Source organism: Girardinichthys multiradiatus, chromosome 9, assembly GCF_021462225.1.
Source record: "Girardinichthys multiradiatus isolate DD_20200921_A chromosome 9, DD_fGirMul_XY1, whole genome shotgun sequence".
Lineage (NCBI taxonomy): Eukaryota > Metazoa > Chordata > Actinopteri > Cyprinodontiformes > Goodeidae > Girardinichthys > Girardinichthys multiradiatus.
Window position 1 is genome coordinate 29,385,368 of NC_061802.1, and position 17,265 is coordinate 29,402,632.

Genomic DNA, 17,265 nt, shown 5'->3' on the forward strand with positions numbered 1-17,265 from the left:
GTGTATAAAGGTAACACAACAATTGACCATGAATTTATGGCAGATATTAATACAGTGGTCAGACTTGGGAATTAGAAGAATTAGCGAACCTAGAAAAAACAGGCAGGAGAGGAATTGATTGATGTGAAACTGAATACATGGATTAATGGACAAATGCATACATGGATGAACATATGGACTAATACAGGTCCTTCTCAAAATATTAGCATATTGTGATAAAGTTCATTATTTTCCATAATGTCATGATGAAAATTTAACATTCATATATTTTAGATTCATTGCACACTAACTGAAATATTTCAGGTCTTTTATTGTCTTAATACGGATGATTGTGGCATACAGCTCATGAAAACCCAAAATTCCTATCTCACAAAATTAGCATATTTCATCCGACCAATAAAAGAAAAGTGTTTTTAATACAAAAAACGTCAACCTTCAAATAATCATGTACAGTTATGCACTCAATACTTGGTCGGGAATCCTTTTGCAGAAATGACTGCTTCAATGCGGCGTGGCATGGAGGCAATCAGCCTGTGGCACTGCTGAGGTCTTATGGAGGCCCAGGATGCTTCGATAGCGGCCTTTAGCTCATCCAGAGTGTTGGGTCTTGAGTCTCTCAACGTTCTCTTCACAATATTCCACAGATTCTCTATGGGGTTCAGGTCAGGAGAGTTGGCAGGCCAATTGAGCACAGTGATACCATGGTCAGTAAACAATTTACCAGTGGCTTTGGCACTGTGAGCAGGTGCCAGGTCGTGCTGAAAAATGAAATCTTCATCTCCATAAAGCTTTTCAGCAGATGGAAGCATGAAGTGCTCCAAAATCTCCTGATAGCTAGCTGCATTGACCCTGCCCTTGATAAAACACAGTGGACCAACACCAGCAGCTGACACGGCACCCCAGACCATCACTGACTGTGGGTACTTGACACTGGACTTCTGGCATTTTGGCATTTCCTTCTCCCCAGTCTTCCTCCAGACTCTGGGACCTTGATTTCCGAATGACATGCAGAATTTGCTTTCATCTGAAAAAAGTACTTTGGACCACTGAGCAACAGTCCAGTGCTGCTTCTCTGTAGCCCAGGTCCGGCGCTTCTGCCGCTGTTTCTGGTTCAAAAGCGGCTTGACCTGGGGAATGCGGCACCTGTAGCCCATTTCCTGCACACGCCTGTGCACGGTGGCTCTGGATGTTTCTACTCCAGACTCAGTCCACTGCTTCCGCAGGTCCCCCAAAGTCTGGAATCGGCCCTTCTCCACAATCTTCCTCAGGGTCCGGTCACCTCTTCTCGTTGTGCAGCGTTTTCTGCCACACTTTTTCCTTCCCACAGACTTCCCACTGAGGTGCCTTGATACAGCACTCTGGGAACAGCCTATTGGTTCAGAAATTTCTTTCTGTGTCTTACCCTCTTGCTTGAGGGTGTCAATAGTGGCCTTCTGGACAGCAGTCAGGTCGGCAGTCTTATCCATGATTGGGGTTTTGAGTGATGAACCAGGCTGGGAGTTTTAAAGGCCTCAGGAATCTTTTGCAGGTGTTTAGAGTTAACTCGTTGATTCAGATGATTAGGTTCATAGCTCGTTTAGAGACCCTTTTAATGATATGCTAATTTTGTGAGATAGGAATTTTGGGTTTTCATGAGCTGTATGCCAAAATCATCCGTATTAAGACAATAAAAGACCTGAAATATTTCAGTTAGTGTGCAATGAATCTAAAATATATGAATGTTAAATTTTCATCATGACATTATGGAAAATAATGAGCTTTATCACAATATGCTAATATTTTGAGAAGGACCTGTAGATGCATAGAGATGAATGGAGAGAAAGATGGGTGATGGATAAGTGCAACATTTAGACAGTGAAATAGGAAATACAATCTGAAAATACAAATCCTTTTCCAAACTTATTTTGACCAGGAAAATACCATTTCAAGACCTTTCCAGACTCTAGGGACCTGCCTCTAGTGCTGTAAGGTTTTCACATCAGAGACAACAAAACAGGCATTTAAAATTAAAAAAATGGTTTATTTGTATTTTAAGGCACATTTAACTCATATTTGTACATTAGAGGCTTACTTTAAGGCACATGGTGCCATTCAGATGTAAGTCACAGACGAATCAAAAATTAGAAACCTTGTGTTGTGATGCTTAAAAAAGCTCAGCCAGCTAAGTGTTCTGTGATAGTTAAGTAAAGATGAATTACAAGTCTGAAATTGAGTGTCTTTAAAATGTAGCAGTTAAAATCCCACTGCTGCAAAATCCAGATAATAACCTTTTGCAACCCACCTATAACTTAATCAAATGATTAAAATAATAAAGTGCATAAGCCTTTTTGTCAAAGACTTCTTCATAAAGAATGAAATTCTTACAGACATCCCTCTTACAAATGAGTCTAAATATTGATGCAACTCGGTATCAATAAAATTCTTGTAAGAAACTATTGGATCTTTAAAATCACTGCTAAGAGCAGAATAAATATCCCAGTAAGAGGTCTTACAGATGTGTCCTAATTCAGCGCTCACACCCAAAGCTCAGGACAGAGTTGAGTCCTCTTGCATCCTTCATGCTCTATTCTTTCCTCTGCCGCCACCGGCAGGATGAGATGAGAAATGCGGCTCCACAGTCCACCGTACTTGTTGAGATCCATCCTGTCAAAAGATACCGGGTGGCTGTGAGACAGAAATCTCTTCTGCAGGTGGTCGTCCACCATCTCCTCCACAACGCTCAAGCGAATCTTGTCTTGGATCTCCTCTTCGTCACCCAGCAGCACTGTGAAGATCAGAAAAGTCTTCTTGTAGGCGGCGTTCTCGTGGTCACAGTAGCGGTAGAAAATGAGTGTGGAGCCCGGAGGCAGCTCTTCCAGGCGGTGAATAACGGCTACAGGTTTGTCTCCCTGGAAAGCTCCTTCGAGGTTTCTGTCAATGTCCAGTTTGACCTGATCGCTGTCTTGGCCGGCTTTGCTGGCTCCGTCGATGTGGAGGACGGAGGCATTGAGGGCGGTGGAGAAGGCGGAGGCCACGTCCCGAGCCAGGCAGCGCATGGTCTTCTCGGCCTTAAAGCCTGAAGTCAGAATCAGGCTCACCGGCTCTGCAGGTTGGCTGGTCTGGAGGTGCCTCTTAAGGTGGATTTCACTCCTGCTCCAGAGCTCGGCACGCTGATTAGGAAACCTCGTTTTTACTTCTTCCATCCGCTTGAGGAAGACTTCCACTTGTCGCAAATCATTCTTCTGAGGTGGAGATTTAGATTGGAGGAAATGCTGCGTCAAGATGGCAACAAGTACCACCACAACCACTGCCATGAAGACCCTTTTACTTCCTGTGAAGAGTTGGTAAGATGTCTCTTACAAAGTATTTCTTACGATTACTAAGCAATACTTTCTAATAATAACACAAAATAACAGGTTTAGCTACGAGGTAAGTACTACATGTGGAATAATCACTCAATTACCTCCAAGAATTCCAGTTTCTTCTGACAGTTCAGCCTGTGTAGTTGTAGGACCGATGGTTTCAACATCTGCTTTTTCTTTTTTCCTCATCTTTTTCATTTGTTTTTCTATGTCTTCCTTTGGAGGTTCCTCTTGAGACATTTGTGAGGTTCTTGGCACACCTGACCAGATTATAAAAAGAGAGATAGATTTCAATTTCAAACCAAAGATTGTAAACATAAGGTTTTTTATAGAGATAAGATAGGCGTCCTTCAGATTCACTCTTTTTTGTCTTGGACAGCTTCAGGTTCTTTACTGATCGGAGCTTTAAATTTATCTAAAGCATCATCTTTGTTGCTTGCGAGTATTTGCAAAGTGTAATCTCTAGGTTCAGCTTTATTATAAGTGAAAAGTTACAGACTAAGTGAATGTGAGACCTAATACAGGTCTAAAGTCAACTCTTCCAGGACAGTCAATATGAAATACAGCAGGAAATAAAAACCCGTTGTAGCACCTGGACTGAAATGTTCATCTGCTGCTGCGTTATTTGCCTCTCTTGCTTGTTGGCCAGGCTTTTTCTCTCTAGTCAGTAAATAATCCCCTTTAGCTAAGTCTGCATCTGCAATGCAAAATAAAAAACAGTGTAATCTCGATTTAAATGATCATATTTTTAACTTGTCAAGTCAAAGAAATGATATGGCTAAACAAATACAAATGCTTATATATCCTACTAGAGACGAACTGTTGGATCTTCCAGGAAAAAAACACATTAAAAATAGAGAGTATGGGCTAAAAAAGGACCTGATGTCACACTTCGACTAGGACATTTGTCAGGTGTAGTGCTGACTGGCTTCTCATTCTCTAATGGCTCTCCTTTGGAATGGCGATTGGTTTTCTTGTCCATTTTTAGTGAATGATCGACTTTTTCTGATTCTGCATCTGCAAAACAAAACAAATGAATGATCCATCAAGTTATATTCTGATCAGTTTAAATTTATCATGTGAAACAAATTCTGTTTTTATTTCAGGTCCAAATATGTTCACATTAGTTTAAATTCCTTCTCCTGATCGGTTGGTACCAAGTCTTCAGCAGATTTGTGATGACAATAATCTTCACTATAAATAAATCACACTAGTTAGATCTGCCTAACGGGCCTAACTGGACCAGCACTTGTGCAGGTCACCATTTTGTGGTTTTGTCTTTTGGCGCACCCAACTTTTTCAGGAGTTAAATGGAAGGTGGTACGTTTTATTCCAATCTTATGTCCATTCGTACCCCCCAGGGGGATGTTAATTTCCCACTTTGATGATTGAAATTTATTCTCTACTCTCCCATTGTCTACTGTAAGAAAACATAGTTTTATGGCTCCGGTATCTACCAGCCGGAGGTCACTTAGATTGATTTTAGTTTGATCAAGGTCCCAATTTTGTCATATTTCATAAAAGTCAATTGATGTATATGGGTATGCAAACCACAATCAATGGAAATACGGTGAAATACAAGATTTTAGGTTTAATAACCTCCTTAAATCATCAACATACCCAACAACAGATTTAAAAAAAAACTGTTACACCATGGTTTAAGCAGATGGGCACAAAAAGGTCTGTTTACAGGCACAATATAGATGTAAGGAACGACAAAATAAATATGCTTGGGTACAAAATGGATGTACAAACTGGCGAAACTAGGTGAATTGATCTAGAGCCTATCTAGACAGTCATAGCACATAGAAAATAGAGAGCACAGTGACAAATAAGAACCTGTGGTAACACTTGGACAGAGACATTCACCGGCTGATTTCTCATTCCAGTCTCCTGTGGAATCGTCTTGACTTTCATCATCGGCTTGTTGTCCAGAGTTCTTGTCGAGGCTATCACAGTTAGCAGAATCTGCATCTGCAAAACAAAGCATATACGACTGTAGAAGTTATATTTTGACCACAAGTTAAATTTGTCAAGACAAAGAAACCCTATTTTTCCTGATTTAAATATGATCAGAGCCGTTAAAGTTCGAATTCCTTACCCCCATCTTCTGGTACCTCGTCAGCCTTAGAGGTCTTTGTAGTCTCCTTGTCTGTAGGTGTGGCTGTATTAGTGTGGATAACATGAAGCACATTATTGGTTTTTTTAATAGTACAGTTAATAGAGGCACATACTTAGTGCACACCCAATGAACTGTTACTTGTTCAATACTTTACCTTCAAAAGCTTTCTGATCTCCATCTGGACCACAATCACCTAGTTTCCTCACATACTCCAGCTGTTCTTTATCATCGTATTTGAGATCTGAAAAAAAAAAGAAAAAAAGGATATTAAGTAACACTGGGGGTCAATAATATGCAAATACCTTGAACCAGTTAAAATAATACTCACTGAATGATTTGAGAACACAGACCATAATCATATTGCACAATTTAATTTCAACTGCCAACACAGATTAACGGATGTTGTACAGTTTTTTGTCACGTTTGCAGTCCAGTTATGTTGCAAATCTACAAATAGCAGAACAAATGAATGCTGCCAAAGACTTTCTCATAAACTCTGGCAAAAATCGGTGAGAGGACAAACATCCAAATTGAATTTATGACAAAGTTTGGACTTTTTAGGGCCAAAAATTTGTATAACTTTTTAAAAGTCTGGAAATTATTGCGCTAAACTGTAATGCATTCGAAAATTGTCAAGTGTGCCTATTTACAGGGTTTCCAGAGACATGTCAAAAGTAAAATTGAAGCAAAAACAATATACAAGGAGATGATTACCTTCCAGGATTTCAGTATCTTTTGAAACTTTGGATTCAGCAGCCTCTTTAGGAGTAGGACCAATGGGTTCAACATCCTCCCTTTGCTCAGTGGACTGTTTCCGTGGTGGGGTTTCTTTCCTCTGATCTTTGAATGCTGAGGCCACAAATAATGATGAGAAAAAATGTTTAACAGAAACAGAGAGAGACATCCAGTTCAAACCCATAACTTTAATAGTAAAGGAAGTTTTAAGTGGATAAAACCAACCTTCTCCTACATCACTGTTTGTGGCTGCAGGTTCTTCATTTATCCCAGGTTTATCTACAACACACTCTTCGTTGCTGCCTGCTGTTTTTGAAGTTGCTGGTTTCTGTTCCGTTTCATTCCTGGGGAGGTCTTCTCCTGAATTAAAACAGTTGCCCAAATGTTTGCGCTTCTTTACTTAAGCTTAAGGAGTACAATGTTATTTTCTCCTAGACATGGCAAATTAGATTATTGTTGAATCAGAATATAACTTAGGCTACACTTATTAATATTTTGCCTTGCAAGTGCTGATTCAAATAGAGGTGAATATCTAAATCACAGCTCTAAACAAGAATATTACAGTAAAACACAGCTGACAACATTTTATAAATACACTAAACCAGTAAAAATGATACCTGGTAGTTTGACAGTGGATTTTCCAGAATCATCTGGCTGCTGACAACCTGGTTTCGGTTCCTGTTCCTGTTCCATGTTTGTAGATGGTGCCTCTTCACTCACTGCGGGATTTGATAACAAAAAAAACCCAAAAAAAACAAGTATATGTTATCGCTTGATTTTTCCTGCTGAGACACGTGAAAAATCCTGGCTTTTGTACACACTGTCACCAAATGGTTAAAGTTCAAAGTGACGTTGTAAAGCATTGCACCTGCCAAAGTAACCCAATAAGGAAGTCTTCACAAGCTCTGAAGTGTGCTTATTTGTACCCTTTAAGGATAAATTAATGAAATACAACAGCTAACATAAACGGAACAATTTTTGCTCACATTTCGCGGGGATAATTACGCCATAATATCTGATAGCTAACTCACGGTAGTGGTAAATGAACTGCTAGCAAACCGCGAATAAAACTGCAATCATTCAGTTTGCTCATCGGGTTTGAAACAAGGCTTTCTGGACATAAATCAGAAATACTATAGGTAACTGTTGCCAACTAGAAGGCGAATTAACCAGACAAATTACATGACCCAGGTAGCTTGGGCTAAATTGCTAGCTAGTGTTAGCTAACTGATTTAGTCAAAAACAGAAACTTCTATGAATTAGAAAACCCCGCTGTGCAATAAAAAACAAGTAAGCAAAACGTATATATTATTCACGATTACCAGATCATAGAAAAGACACCACCGATAACATCTCCGTGGAGTAGGGAGCTTCTTTATCCTTTTAGTTGACAGATTCACTTTCAGCTGTTTAACTGCAAAGGCGGAACCTACAGCAGTGCCGTTGTTTCCAGAGCGGAAGACTGTTAAAATTCTAGAACTCAATAAGTCCCGACCTGAAACGCTTCCCCAGCAACAAAAAGGGGAAATTTGCGCACAACCTGCGATCTGTTTTATGTCAGGATGTTTCATCTTTTTGTTTAAATTTCTGTTGATTTTTGGCGACACTAGGTCGATTTGATATCAGCAATGGATCCCAAGACTGCTACAAATACAGCCTCGGGCCCCCTGAGACGGTCGACAAGACAGGGGAAAGGTGAGCAAACTGACAGTGATGCTCATTAGCTAGCTTAGCTTTATATCTCTACTGTAGTTGAAAGTTAAATCAGAATCAGAATCAGAAAAGCTTTATTGCCAAGTACGTTTTTGGACATACAAGGAATTTGTTTTTGGTGTAGTCGGTGCAATACAATACAAATTAAACAGTATAAACATATCTACAATATAATATAAATATATGTGCACAGTTTTAAGTGAGTGAGAGTAATAGAGCAGTATAAGATGCAAGAGCAATACAACAGTGCAGGTGATCATTGTGCAAGTATGGCAGTGCAAGTAAAGCAGGAGTCCAAGCTGAGCGTTAATGTAACGCATAGAGTTACATTAACGTTGGAATTACCTATTTACATCATGTTATGTATTTATTAAAATATGGAATCGTCGCTGGGCCCATAAACTGTGTTAAGATTAACTTAACTATTATGTACGATTTTTAAATTTCATTTTCGGTTTTGTTTTTGCGCTTTAAAAAGAAGTTTATTTTATCCACGAAGAGGTGAAGTGAGTAGAGTTATTTATTCACTCAAAGTGGCACCTGTCAAGAGACCAAACATGGGAGGGGGGAGTAAGGAAGGAAAACTAATATTACTGTCATCTTCATTACATAATATTATAAATCCCTATTATTATTATTATTATTATTATTACAGTAATAGTAACCCTAACAAATCAATGTATTTCTGCAGCTATGTATTTGATAATTTAACATTTTCTCTTTATACTCTTATTATTCTGTGACCATTAAATTAAAACCAGATATTTACATGATTACCAGTTATAATTATTATAAATATAATAAAATGTATTATTAGTAGTAAAACGTTTATGACTTGTTATAACAAAATCTTAATCTTGTCGTTTTTACATTTGGTTTGTACATAGAATCTCAAATATAAGCGGAAAAAGGCAACTTGTATACAGTTATTGCCTACCTTTATGGGAGCAGATACTAAAGACTGTTTGTTTGGGATAATTTGCTCTGTTATTCCTGAATAAAATGAGTAGTGCTTTGAAAAGTCTAATAAGAGTTGGATGTACTAGGAAATGGGATGCATGGATATTAGACCTGGCAGCTAAATTAAAGATAAAAAAAGCACGTGACCCTCATAGGTCTTGTTGAAGCCATTGCTAAACAATAAGAGGGGCCATTCAGCAGTGTAACTTTTTTCTTTTTCCTCTACAGTACTAAGCGTTGAGCCGACCCCCAGGGGTCCTCTAAAACGGACCAGAAAGACATCAGAACATCAATCATCCTCTGCAGTTAAAGGTGCAAAAAGTGTGGAGAATGGTTTGGATGATGAAGGTAGGATGCTCTGATTTACATTTTTTCCTTCAGATAGAGTAAATAAAATCACCTTTAATTACACTGCTCAATTGTGGCTTTCATTTTTTGTTAACAGAGTCTCCAACCAAGAAGCACCGGTTGGACACTGGGGAAGGAGATGGTGACAACCTTAATGACGATAACATGGAGGTCCAGGAATCGGACAAAGAAGATGAGAACGACAAGGACGTGGAAATGGAGGCAGCTGACAATCCATTGAAAGAAACCAGTCGCCCGAATATATACAAAGGTTAGGGCTACAAATAATAAAAACACCTCGCTGTTGAATAAATCATCATTCGGTCAGTACATTATCAAATATTTGAAAAGCAAGACCCATCAGGAAGGACACAAGACAAAAATGTGCCTTCAGAGCTATTTGGACTATAAATGTTCATTTTTATTATTATATCCATTGACCCATCAGTTTTTACATCAATTACAAATCCGAGACAGGATTAATGTGCGGGGAGGGAAAGACAGAGAGAGAGAGAGCCAGGCCTGGGGTCGGGACTCGTTGGAGAGTGCCTGGTGGCTGGGTTGCTCCTCCCAGGAACGCGCCGGGCCAACCCCAAATGCTTGTTGCCCCCCAGCTCAGCCTTCTCGTTTTGGGGTTTACCCCAGTGGATGAGAGGGTCGCATCCCTGCGCCTTCGGGTTTGGGACAGGTCTCTGACTGTCGTTTCGGCCTGTGGGCCGAGAGGTTGAGGACGGCGAGTACGAATATATATATACAGTACAGACCAAAAGTTTGGACACACCTTCTCATTCAAAGAGTTTTCTTTATTTTCATGACTATGAATATTGTAGCTTCACACTGAAAGCATCAAAACTATGAATTAACACATGTGGAATTATATACTGAACAAAAAAGTGTGAAACAACTGAAAATATGTCTTATATTCTAGGTTCTTCAAAGTAGCCACCTTTTGCTTTGATTACTGCTCCGCACACTCTTGGCATTCTGTTGATGAGCTTCAAGAGGTAGTCAACTGAAATGGTTTTCATTTCACAGGTGTGCCCTGTCAGGTTTAATAAGTGGGATTTCAAGCCTTATAAATGGGGTTGGGACCATCAGTTGTGTTGTGCAGGAGGTGGATACAGTACACAGCTGATAGTCCTACTGAATAGACTGTTAGAATTTGTATTATGGCAAGAAAAAAGCAGCTAAGTAAAGAAAAACGAGTGGCCATCATTACTTTAAGAAATGAAGGTCAGTCAGTCCGAACAATTGGGAAAACGTTGAAAGTGTTCCCAAGTGCAGTCGCAAAAACCATCAAGCGCTACAAAGAAACTGGCTCACATGAGGACCGCCCCAGGAAAGGAAGACCAAGAGTCACCTCTGCTGCGGACGATAAGTTCATCCGAGTCACCAGCCTCAGAAATCGCAGGTTAACAGCAGCTCAGATTAGAGAACAGGTCAATGCCACACAGAGTTCTAGCAGCAGACACATCTCTAGAACAACTGTTAAGAGGAGACTGTGTGAATCAGGCCTTCATGGTAAAATAGCTGCTAGGAAACCACTGCTGAGGACAGGAAACAAGCAGAAGAGACTTGTTTGGGCTAAAGAACACAAGGAATGGACATTAGACCAGTGGAAATCTGTGCTTTGGTCTGATGAGTCCAAGTTTGAGATTGTGTGTGTGTGTTTGTGTGTGAGTGTGTGTGTGTTCCTGTCTTGGCATCACAGTGAGAACCAATTTCCCGATTTCACCATCAAATTGAGGACCATTTGTACCAAAGTGAGGACATTTTGCTGGTCCTCACGACCTATTTTGCTAACAGTTAGGTTTAGGACTAAGGTGTGAATTGACTTTAGGTTAAGGTTAGGGTTAGGTAAGCACTGGTAATGGTTAGGTTTAGGGTTATTGTCAGGGTTAGGGCATAGAAAGGGTTGAAAATGACTGAAAATCAATGGAAGTCAATGGGAGTCAACACATGGTCCTCACTACATATAGCAAAACAAGTGTGTGTGTGTGTGTGTGTGTTTGTTTGTGTGTTTGTTTGTTTGAAATGTGTATCCACTGAAGCAGGTGCTGGTGTCTCCTTCATTTCTCTTTTCTGATACCAGAGATAAGTCAACACATTTTTCCACTCTGTAAATGTGGTTTGCTCTGGGAAAACAGCTACTCCATATAACAAAGTTGACAAGTATTTCCAGGTGTACTAAGGATCTTTACATTTTCTACAGTTATATTCTTATCAAGATACTTAGTCTGTCATTGGATTTCTCATTTTAATAGATTTACTGTTTTTTTTGTAAAACAGACAACTTCGAAGATGTCAATTTTTCCCCTCGTGTCGTCCTCCATAAACCCTCCCAGATAAGGGACCCTCCACAAGAGGAATCGCAGGGAATGAGATCTAGAAAAGGTTGGAAAATTTTGTAATTTAAGTCAATTTTAAAGATGGCAGGATGAAAAAAATAATTTTATATCTTTATCTAAGGGTCAATATTAAATTTTGAGAGGAACAATCATGATCCTAAACAGATTTTTGCTTGTTTTCATTTAAAGCAGAAAGTAAAGCACCTCCATCGCACACCAAGGCTCATTCACATATCAGACCACCAGAGAAAAGACCTGACGTTCCGATCACCAGCATGGATGAGTATAACAGAAAACCAGAGGTAAAAGCCAGGAGTGCAGGTACTAAATGTTTTCTATTGGGAAGTTTAACTCAACAAAGTTGCATTGAGCACATGTTAAATTGCCTTTTTTTTTCCTTTTACTTCAAAACGAAGCCTCATTGTCACTGAATGTACCCAGAGCTAACCAAATTCCCCAGAGAGCATATCCAACGTCAGAGGAAATGTACCCAGCGAGACCATTTGTAAACAACATTCCAGCAAATTATCTGAAAAAACAAGGTATCTTAGCTTAAACAAAGAAGAACATCTGATGACATCATAAAGTTTTTCATACTGACACCAGACTTTTCTTTCTTAGCTGCAGCAACAAAAACTGCTGGGAACAAGATAAGTTCTGAAAATTCCTGTAGAGGTAATATAAAGATTAATTAACATTATATACGAGCTTATATTTCTACACTGTTTACTGCCATGAATTTAAAATGTTCTATCATTGCAGGTTTTGTTTGGTATTTATGGCGCTTGGTTTTCTTGGTGCTGCTCAGTTCTGCCACCCTGCTAGCTTACAGGATCCTCCCTGTGCTCCAAAGTAAAGCAGGAGGAGGAGGAGGGCAACAACCCCGAGAAGGGATGTCAGGAAAGTTTTCCAACGGCTTGTCACTTCTCCAGTCTCAGTTCCCGAGTCAGAGAGCTGTGCTGTGGGAGAGAACCAAGGTCCACTTGGAGAAGCACCTTAAAACCGCTGACCCAACAGAGCCAGCGAGTCTGATCCTTGTAGCAGGCCACAAAGCAGAGAGGACTCTGCAGTGCTTGGCTCAGGACATGGCCTCCATCTACTCGTCTGCCCGCAACGGCTCGGTTCTCCACCTTGACGGGGCGAGTAAAGCCGGTCAGGACAGCGATACAGTAAAGCTGGACATCGACAACCAGCTCCAGGCAGCTTTCGAAGGAGATAAACCAGTGGCGGTCATCCACCGCGTTGAGGAGCTGCCTCCAGGCTCCACCCTCATTTTTTATCGTTACTGTGACCACGAGACTGCCGCTTACAAGCAGGTGTTCCTGTTGTTCACAGTTTTGCTTCCTCAAGATGAGATCAGCAGTGAGATGAGCCTGATTGAGGTGGAGGAGATGGTCCTTAACTATATTAAGGAAAAGCTGGTGAACTCCGAGAGTGAAGCCGACTTCAATGAAATGGATGTTGACAAGTTTAGTGGACTGTGGAGCCGCATCTCCCATGTGGTTCTTCCTGTGGTGTTGGAGGAGGAGGTGGAGCAGGAGGGATGCCCATGAAACAAGTTTTTAGGGATGCATTGATGTGGCAACTCCCACCATAAATTCCACAGAGACGTGTCTTCTGAGACACGTTTTCCACACAGGCTTCATTTAAAATATTTGAAGGATGCATTAAAAGCTCTGACAGTGATAGGAATCCTACTGAAGTTGCAGTTTTGTGTGTCGTCAAGATGTTTTTTATTTGAAGAACAGATTTAACAAAAACATCTTTGACATATACAGGATTTTTTCCAATCAGTTTTAGCCTAAGAAACAATTTATTGCAGTTTTTGTGTTCTTTCCCTTCCTCCAAAGCACTTTTCCCACAGCAGGGATAAAACTCAGCTTGTCTTTGAAACTAACAAATGTTAAATTTTCTGTGGATCTGTATGTTTTAGATTTCGAATCTCAGAGAGGAGCTGACAGGGCATCCAGAGAAGCCACTTTGTTTGTCACCGGTGTGTACTGAACATGTCTGTGTTTGCTTTGAGCGTTCCCCTTTTCCAGAATACTGGCTTTTACAAAAATACATATATTTCTTCTGTTTTTTCATCTTAAAATGTATTTTGTTGACGTGCTTCTAAGATTTGCATTGTTTTTAATTGCTGTGTATATACTGTATGCTGGATTTCAAAAGGATGAAAACTTTGTTGATGTTAATTAAAAAAGAAACCCTGCAGGTTTATGTGACAGGATTTATTTGTACAAATATTTTTGACTGAATATGTCAGACACTAAATGTGCCTTAAATACACAAGAACTATTTAATAACCAGAACATCCATGATGAGTCTGTACCAGTAAGACATGTCCTGTTGTATCATTTGTCAGAGATCAGTTTTTCTTTGTATTACTTATAAGAGTGTTTGAATGTTTTTAATAAAGATTATTTTGATATTAAGGGAGTTGTTTTAACTCTACAGCTGCATCTCAGTAAATTACAATATTATCAATAGTTAAATTGTTTCACTAATTTAGCTGAAAAAGGGAAAGTTGTGAATAGATTTATTACACAGAGAGCGATATGTTTCAAGTATTTTGGGAATTGGATGATTATGGCTTACAGCTACTAAGAAATCACAACGTTAATTTATTTAGCACATTTTCAATGACCGATGCAACAAAAAACTTCACAATAAGAGTAACCGAACAAAATAAACAGCAATGTGTAATACAGAAAACGATGCAATCATAAATACATTTAATAAAAACTCATGGAATAAAAATGTCTTTAGATACTTTTTTAAAAGTGTTTACAGAGACTAGGCTCCAGAGGCAGATCGGCTGTTGTGGACAGCTTGGAAACATCGGTCTCAAGGTCTGGAGGAGACCAATAAAAGGTTTAGATTCGATGACTTCAGACCATATTTGAATCAAATCAGAAATAGAGAAAGGAGTCTGTCAATGTAAAGCTCTGAAGGTTATAACACAAATTTTAAAATGAAACCTATACCTGATTGGCAGCCTGTGTAGCGATTTTTAAACAGGTGTTAAATGAGTTCCTCTGAATGAGACGGTGGTCTTGCAGCAGAGTTTTGGACAACCTGAAAACAAGCCAGGTTTTATGCCAAGAAAGCATAAATTATCATCTCAACTTCACTTGACATCATGATTTAGGTTTTGTGATGTTCCTCAAATGAAAAAAGCAGGTTCTTAAAAGCCTAAATGTGAGCTTACTGCAATGTATGGCAAAAGGACACCAAAGCACTTTACACTACAATCAGTCATCCACCTATTCACACACTGTGGTAAGCTACATTGTAGCCACAGCTGCCCTGGGGCAAACTCACAAAAGTGGGGCCATACAATTGGCGCCACCGGGCCCACTGACCACCATCAGTGGGCAAGGCAGGTGAAGTAAAGTGCTGTAAAATGTCCTGATAGACGGTTGAGTTGACTGTGGACTTGATAAAGACACAGTGGACCAACAGCAGCAGTTCTCACAAAATCAATGTGGAAACTGGACCTCAAGCAATGTGGATTCTGTGCTTCTCCGCTCTTCCTCCAGATTCTGGGACCTCAATTTTCACATTAAATGCAAACATTTCCTTTATCTGGAAAGAGGACATTGGACTACTGAGTAAAAGTTCAGTCGCTAATTCCAAGTAAGACGCTTCTAACTTTGTCTCCCGTTCAGTAGTGGCTTAACACAAAGAAAACAACTGTTGTAGTCCATGTCCTGGGTATGCCTGTGTATGGTTGCAGCTTAAGCTCTGATTACTTCACAGTCCTCAAAAGGCTGGGATTATTCCAGCTTCTTGTGCACCTTTTTTCCTTCCACTTAACTTTCCATTAATATTATTGGATACACCATTGAGTTTCCGGCATCTTCTTTAACAATTTCCTTTTCAAAAGGGTGTCAGTGACTGCATACAAAACAGTAGACAAATCAGCAGCATAAAAAACATTTTTCATTGGGCTAATATAATATACTAGTTTCCTGACAAACTAAATTTGGGGTTTTTATAAGCTATAAGACATAATCATCCAAATTAAGAGAAACAAACATGAGTTTTGCTTTTTGAATTAAGCCAATGAAATAAACAAACCTTTCAAATATGTTCTCGCTGATTGAGATGCAGCTTTAGATTAGCAATTAGAATTTAAGGCTTCCTCTATTGATATTAGACTTTAACACAAAAGGAGAATTTTTGGTTCACTATGTGTAATAAAAAATAAGGAAACAGTTCAGCCCGGAAACCAGGAACTAAAGGCTTTGTGACAAGGCAGCAGATCAATCATTTACAGGGTATCACACACACACACACACTGTGAGAAATTTGGAAGTTGAAAAAAGTTCACAAAATGGTTCCTTCTGTGTTACCTAAGGCTAATAATTGAGTGAATTATCGAGCATGCATTCAGATAATGGTTTCTAACAAAATGAGAATGAAAACACTACCCTTGTATTTTTAAGTAAAAAAAGTATTTTATGTAAGAAACAAACATACATGTACATTGATCTGATTTTTGGAAGAATTAAACAAAGCACTAAAGAGGTTCAGTTATAGGTACAACAGGGTGGGTGAACAGTTAATAAATCTATTTCACAATATGCACTTGAATTAAATTTAACCTCGCAATTCATTCCTTCAGGCTGTAATAACTGCTCCACAATTTGCATTATTTTAAAGATTTATGAGTGACTTAGTCAGCTATTGCATGCTTACCATGAGGCATCATCACTTCCTTTAAAACATTGACCTTGGTGAGGGAAACCATCCCTTTGGGATTGCTGGTTGTGCTTGGCCCAAGGTTATACACATTTATAAAGCTATACTTTAAGCAAAGCAAATATTTTACTAGTGATCCATAATGAACTACTGCAGTCCTAACTGATAAGAGCCGACCTACTGGCTTCCACTCCCTTTAGAGAGAAAAAAACAGCAGAGTACCTTGTGGAAACAGTCTGCAGTTTGAGAGCTTTTAGCATTTCAGTTCAGGCTGTATGATATGAATATTTTTATTAACCTTTAAAATTCTTAAAACCTTTCAGCAGTAGGAAATAAGAATTTTTACACAAATATCTTTTGAATGTACTCTGCATTAGCCATATTTATTGGCACACCAGGTAAAGACGTGTACAAGTCCTGAATTAGTGAATTGTTGTTGAAGTAGAATACATTTACTGAAGAATTTAGAAACATCAAACCTTTTAAACTTTGGGAGAAAAAACATCTAATTTAAACTTTACTTCTGTAAGTTGATCAGAGTCTGGGAAGTTTAATTAGTAGCTCATGACTTTATGTTGCCTGCGCTATAAACACGATTTGATACAGTGGTTCAATTCTTATAGCCTCTCTTCAAAATGGGCAAGACAAGAGAACATGCAATTTAAGTAAGACAGATTGTATCGATCTTCACAGCAGAAAATAGCTAACAAAATGCTACTCATCTAAACTACTGTCAGAACTATGATTAAAAATGTTAAATAATCTGAACAGTTGCTGCAACAGGGCTGCACGGTGGCGCAGTTGGTAGCACTGTTGCCTTGCAGCAAGAAGGTCCTGGGTTTGATTCCCAGCCTGGGGTCTTTCTGCATGGAGTTTGCATGTTCTCCCTGTGCATGCGTGGGTTCTCACCGGGTACTCCGGCTTCCTCCCACAGCCCAAAGACATGCCTGTTAGGTTAATTGGTAACTCTAAATTGCCCTTAGGTGTATGA

General features: G+C 39.3%; 2 protein-coding genes and 1 long non-coding RNA gene across 6 annotated transcripts; 1 reads left to right on the forward strand and 2 right to left on the reverse strand.

Moving 5' to 3' along the window:
• Positions 1-1,999: 1,999 nt before the first annotated feature.
• Positions 2,000-7,651, reverse strand: LOC124874013 (torsin-1A-interacting protein 2-like). Of its 3 annotated transcripts, none has more exons than XM_047375140.1 (11): positions 7,521-7,651; positions 6,816-6,917; positions 6,424-6,558; positions 6,178-6,312; positions 5,618-5,704; positions 5,443-5,505; positions 5,211-5,315; positions 4,221-4,358; positions 3,934-4,038; positions 3,443-3,601; positions 2,000-3,310 (listed from the first exon to the last, which is right to left on the reverse strand). In XM_047375140.1, the coding sequence occupies exons 2-11, from the start codon at positions 6,889-6,891 to the stop codon at positions 2,514-2,516; spliced, it is 1,800 nt and encodes a 599-aa protein (XP_047231096.1). In that variant the 5' UTR covers positions 6,892-6,917; positions 7,521-7,651; the 3' UTR covers positions 2,000-2,513. The 3 variants fall into 3 exon arrangements, with proteins under 3 accessions (XP_047231096.1, XP_047231095.1, XP_047231097.1); XM_047375139.1 differs by having other exon boundaries at positions 5,181-5,315; XM_047375141.1 differs by lacking the exon at positions 3,934-4,038 and having other exon boundaries at positions 5,181-5,315.
• Positions 7,652-7,680: 29 nt separating this feature from the next.
• LOC124874014 (torsin-1A-interacting protein 1-like) lies at positions 7,681-14,002 on the forward strand. Of its 2 annotated transcripts, none has more exons than XM_047375142.1 (8): positions 7,681-7,893; positions 9,100-9,219; positions 9,317-9,490; positions 11,509-11,613; positions 11,757-11,888; positions 11,984-12,109; positions 12,189-12,242; positions 12,330-14,002. In XM_047375142.1, the coding sequence occupies exons 1-8, from the start codon at positions 7,827-7,829 to the stop codon at positions 13,118-13,120; spliced, it is 1,569 nt and encodes a 522-aa protein (XP_047231098.1). In that variant the 5' UTR covers positions 7,681-7,826; the 3' UTR covers positions 13,121-14,002. The 2 variants fall into 2 exon arrangements, with proteins under 2 accessions (XP_047231098.1, XP_047231099.1); XM_047375143.1 differs by having other exon boundaries at positions 11,760-11,888.
• Positions 14,003-14,171: 169 nt separating this feature from the next.
• On the reverse strand, positions 14,172-17,142 carry LOC124874015. The gene is made up of 2 exons (XR_007039688.1): positions 14,555-17,142; positions 14,172-14,421 (listed from the first exon to the last, which is right to left on the reverse strand). It is a non-coding gene; the product is annotated as an uncharacterized LOC124874015 (long non-coding RNA).
• Positions 17,143-17,265: the final 123 nt, after the last annotated feature.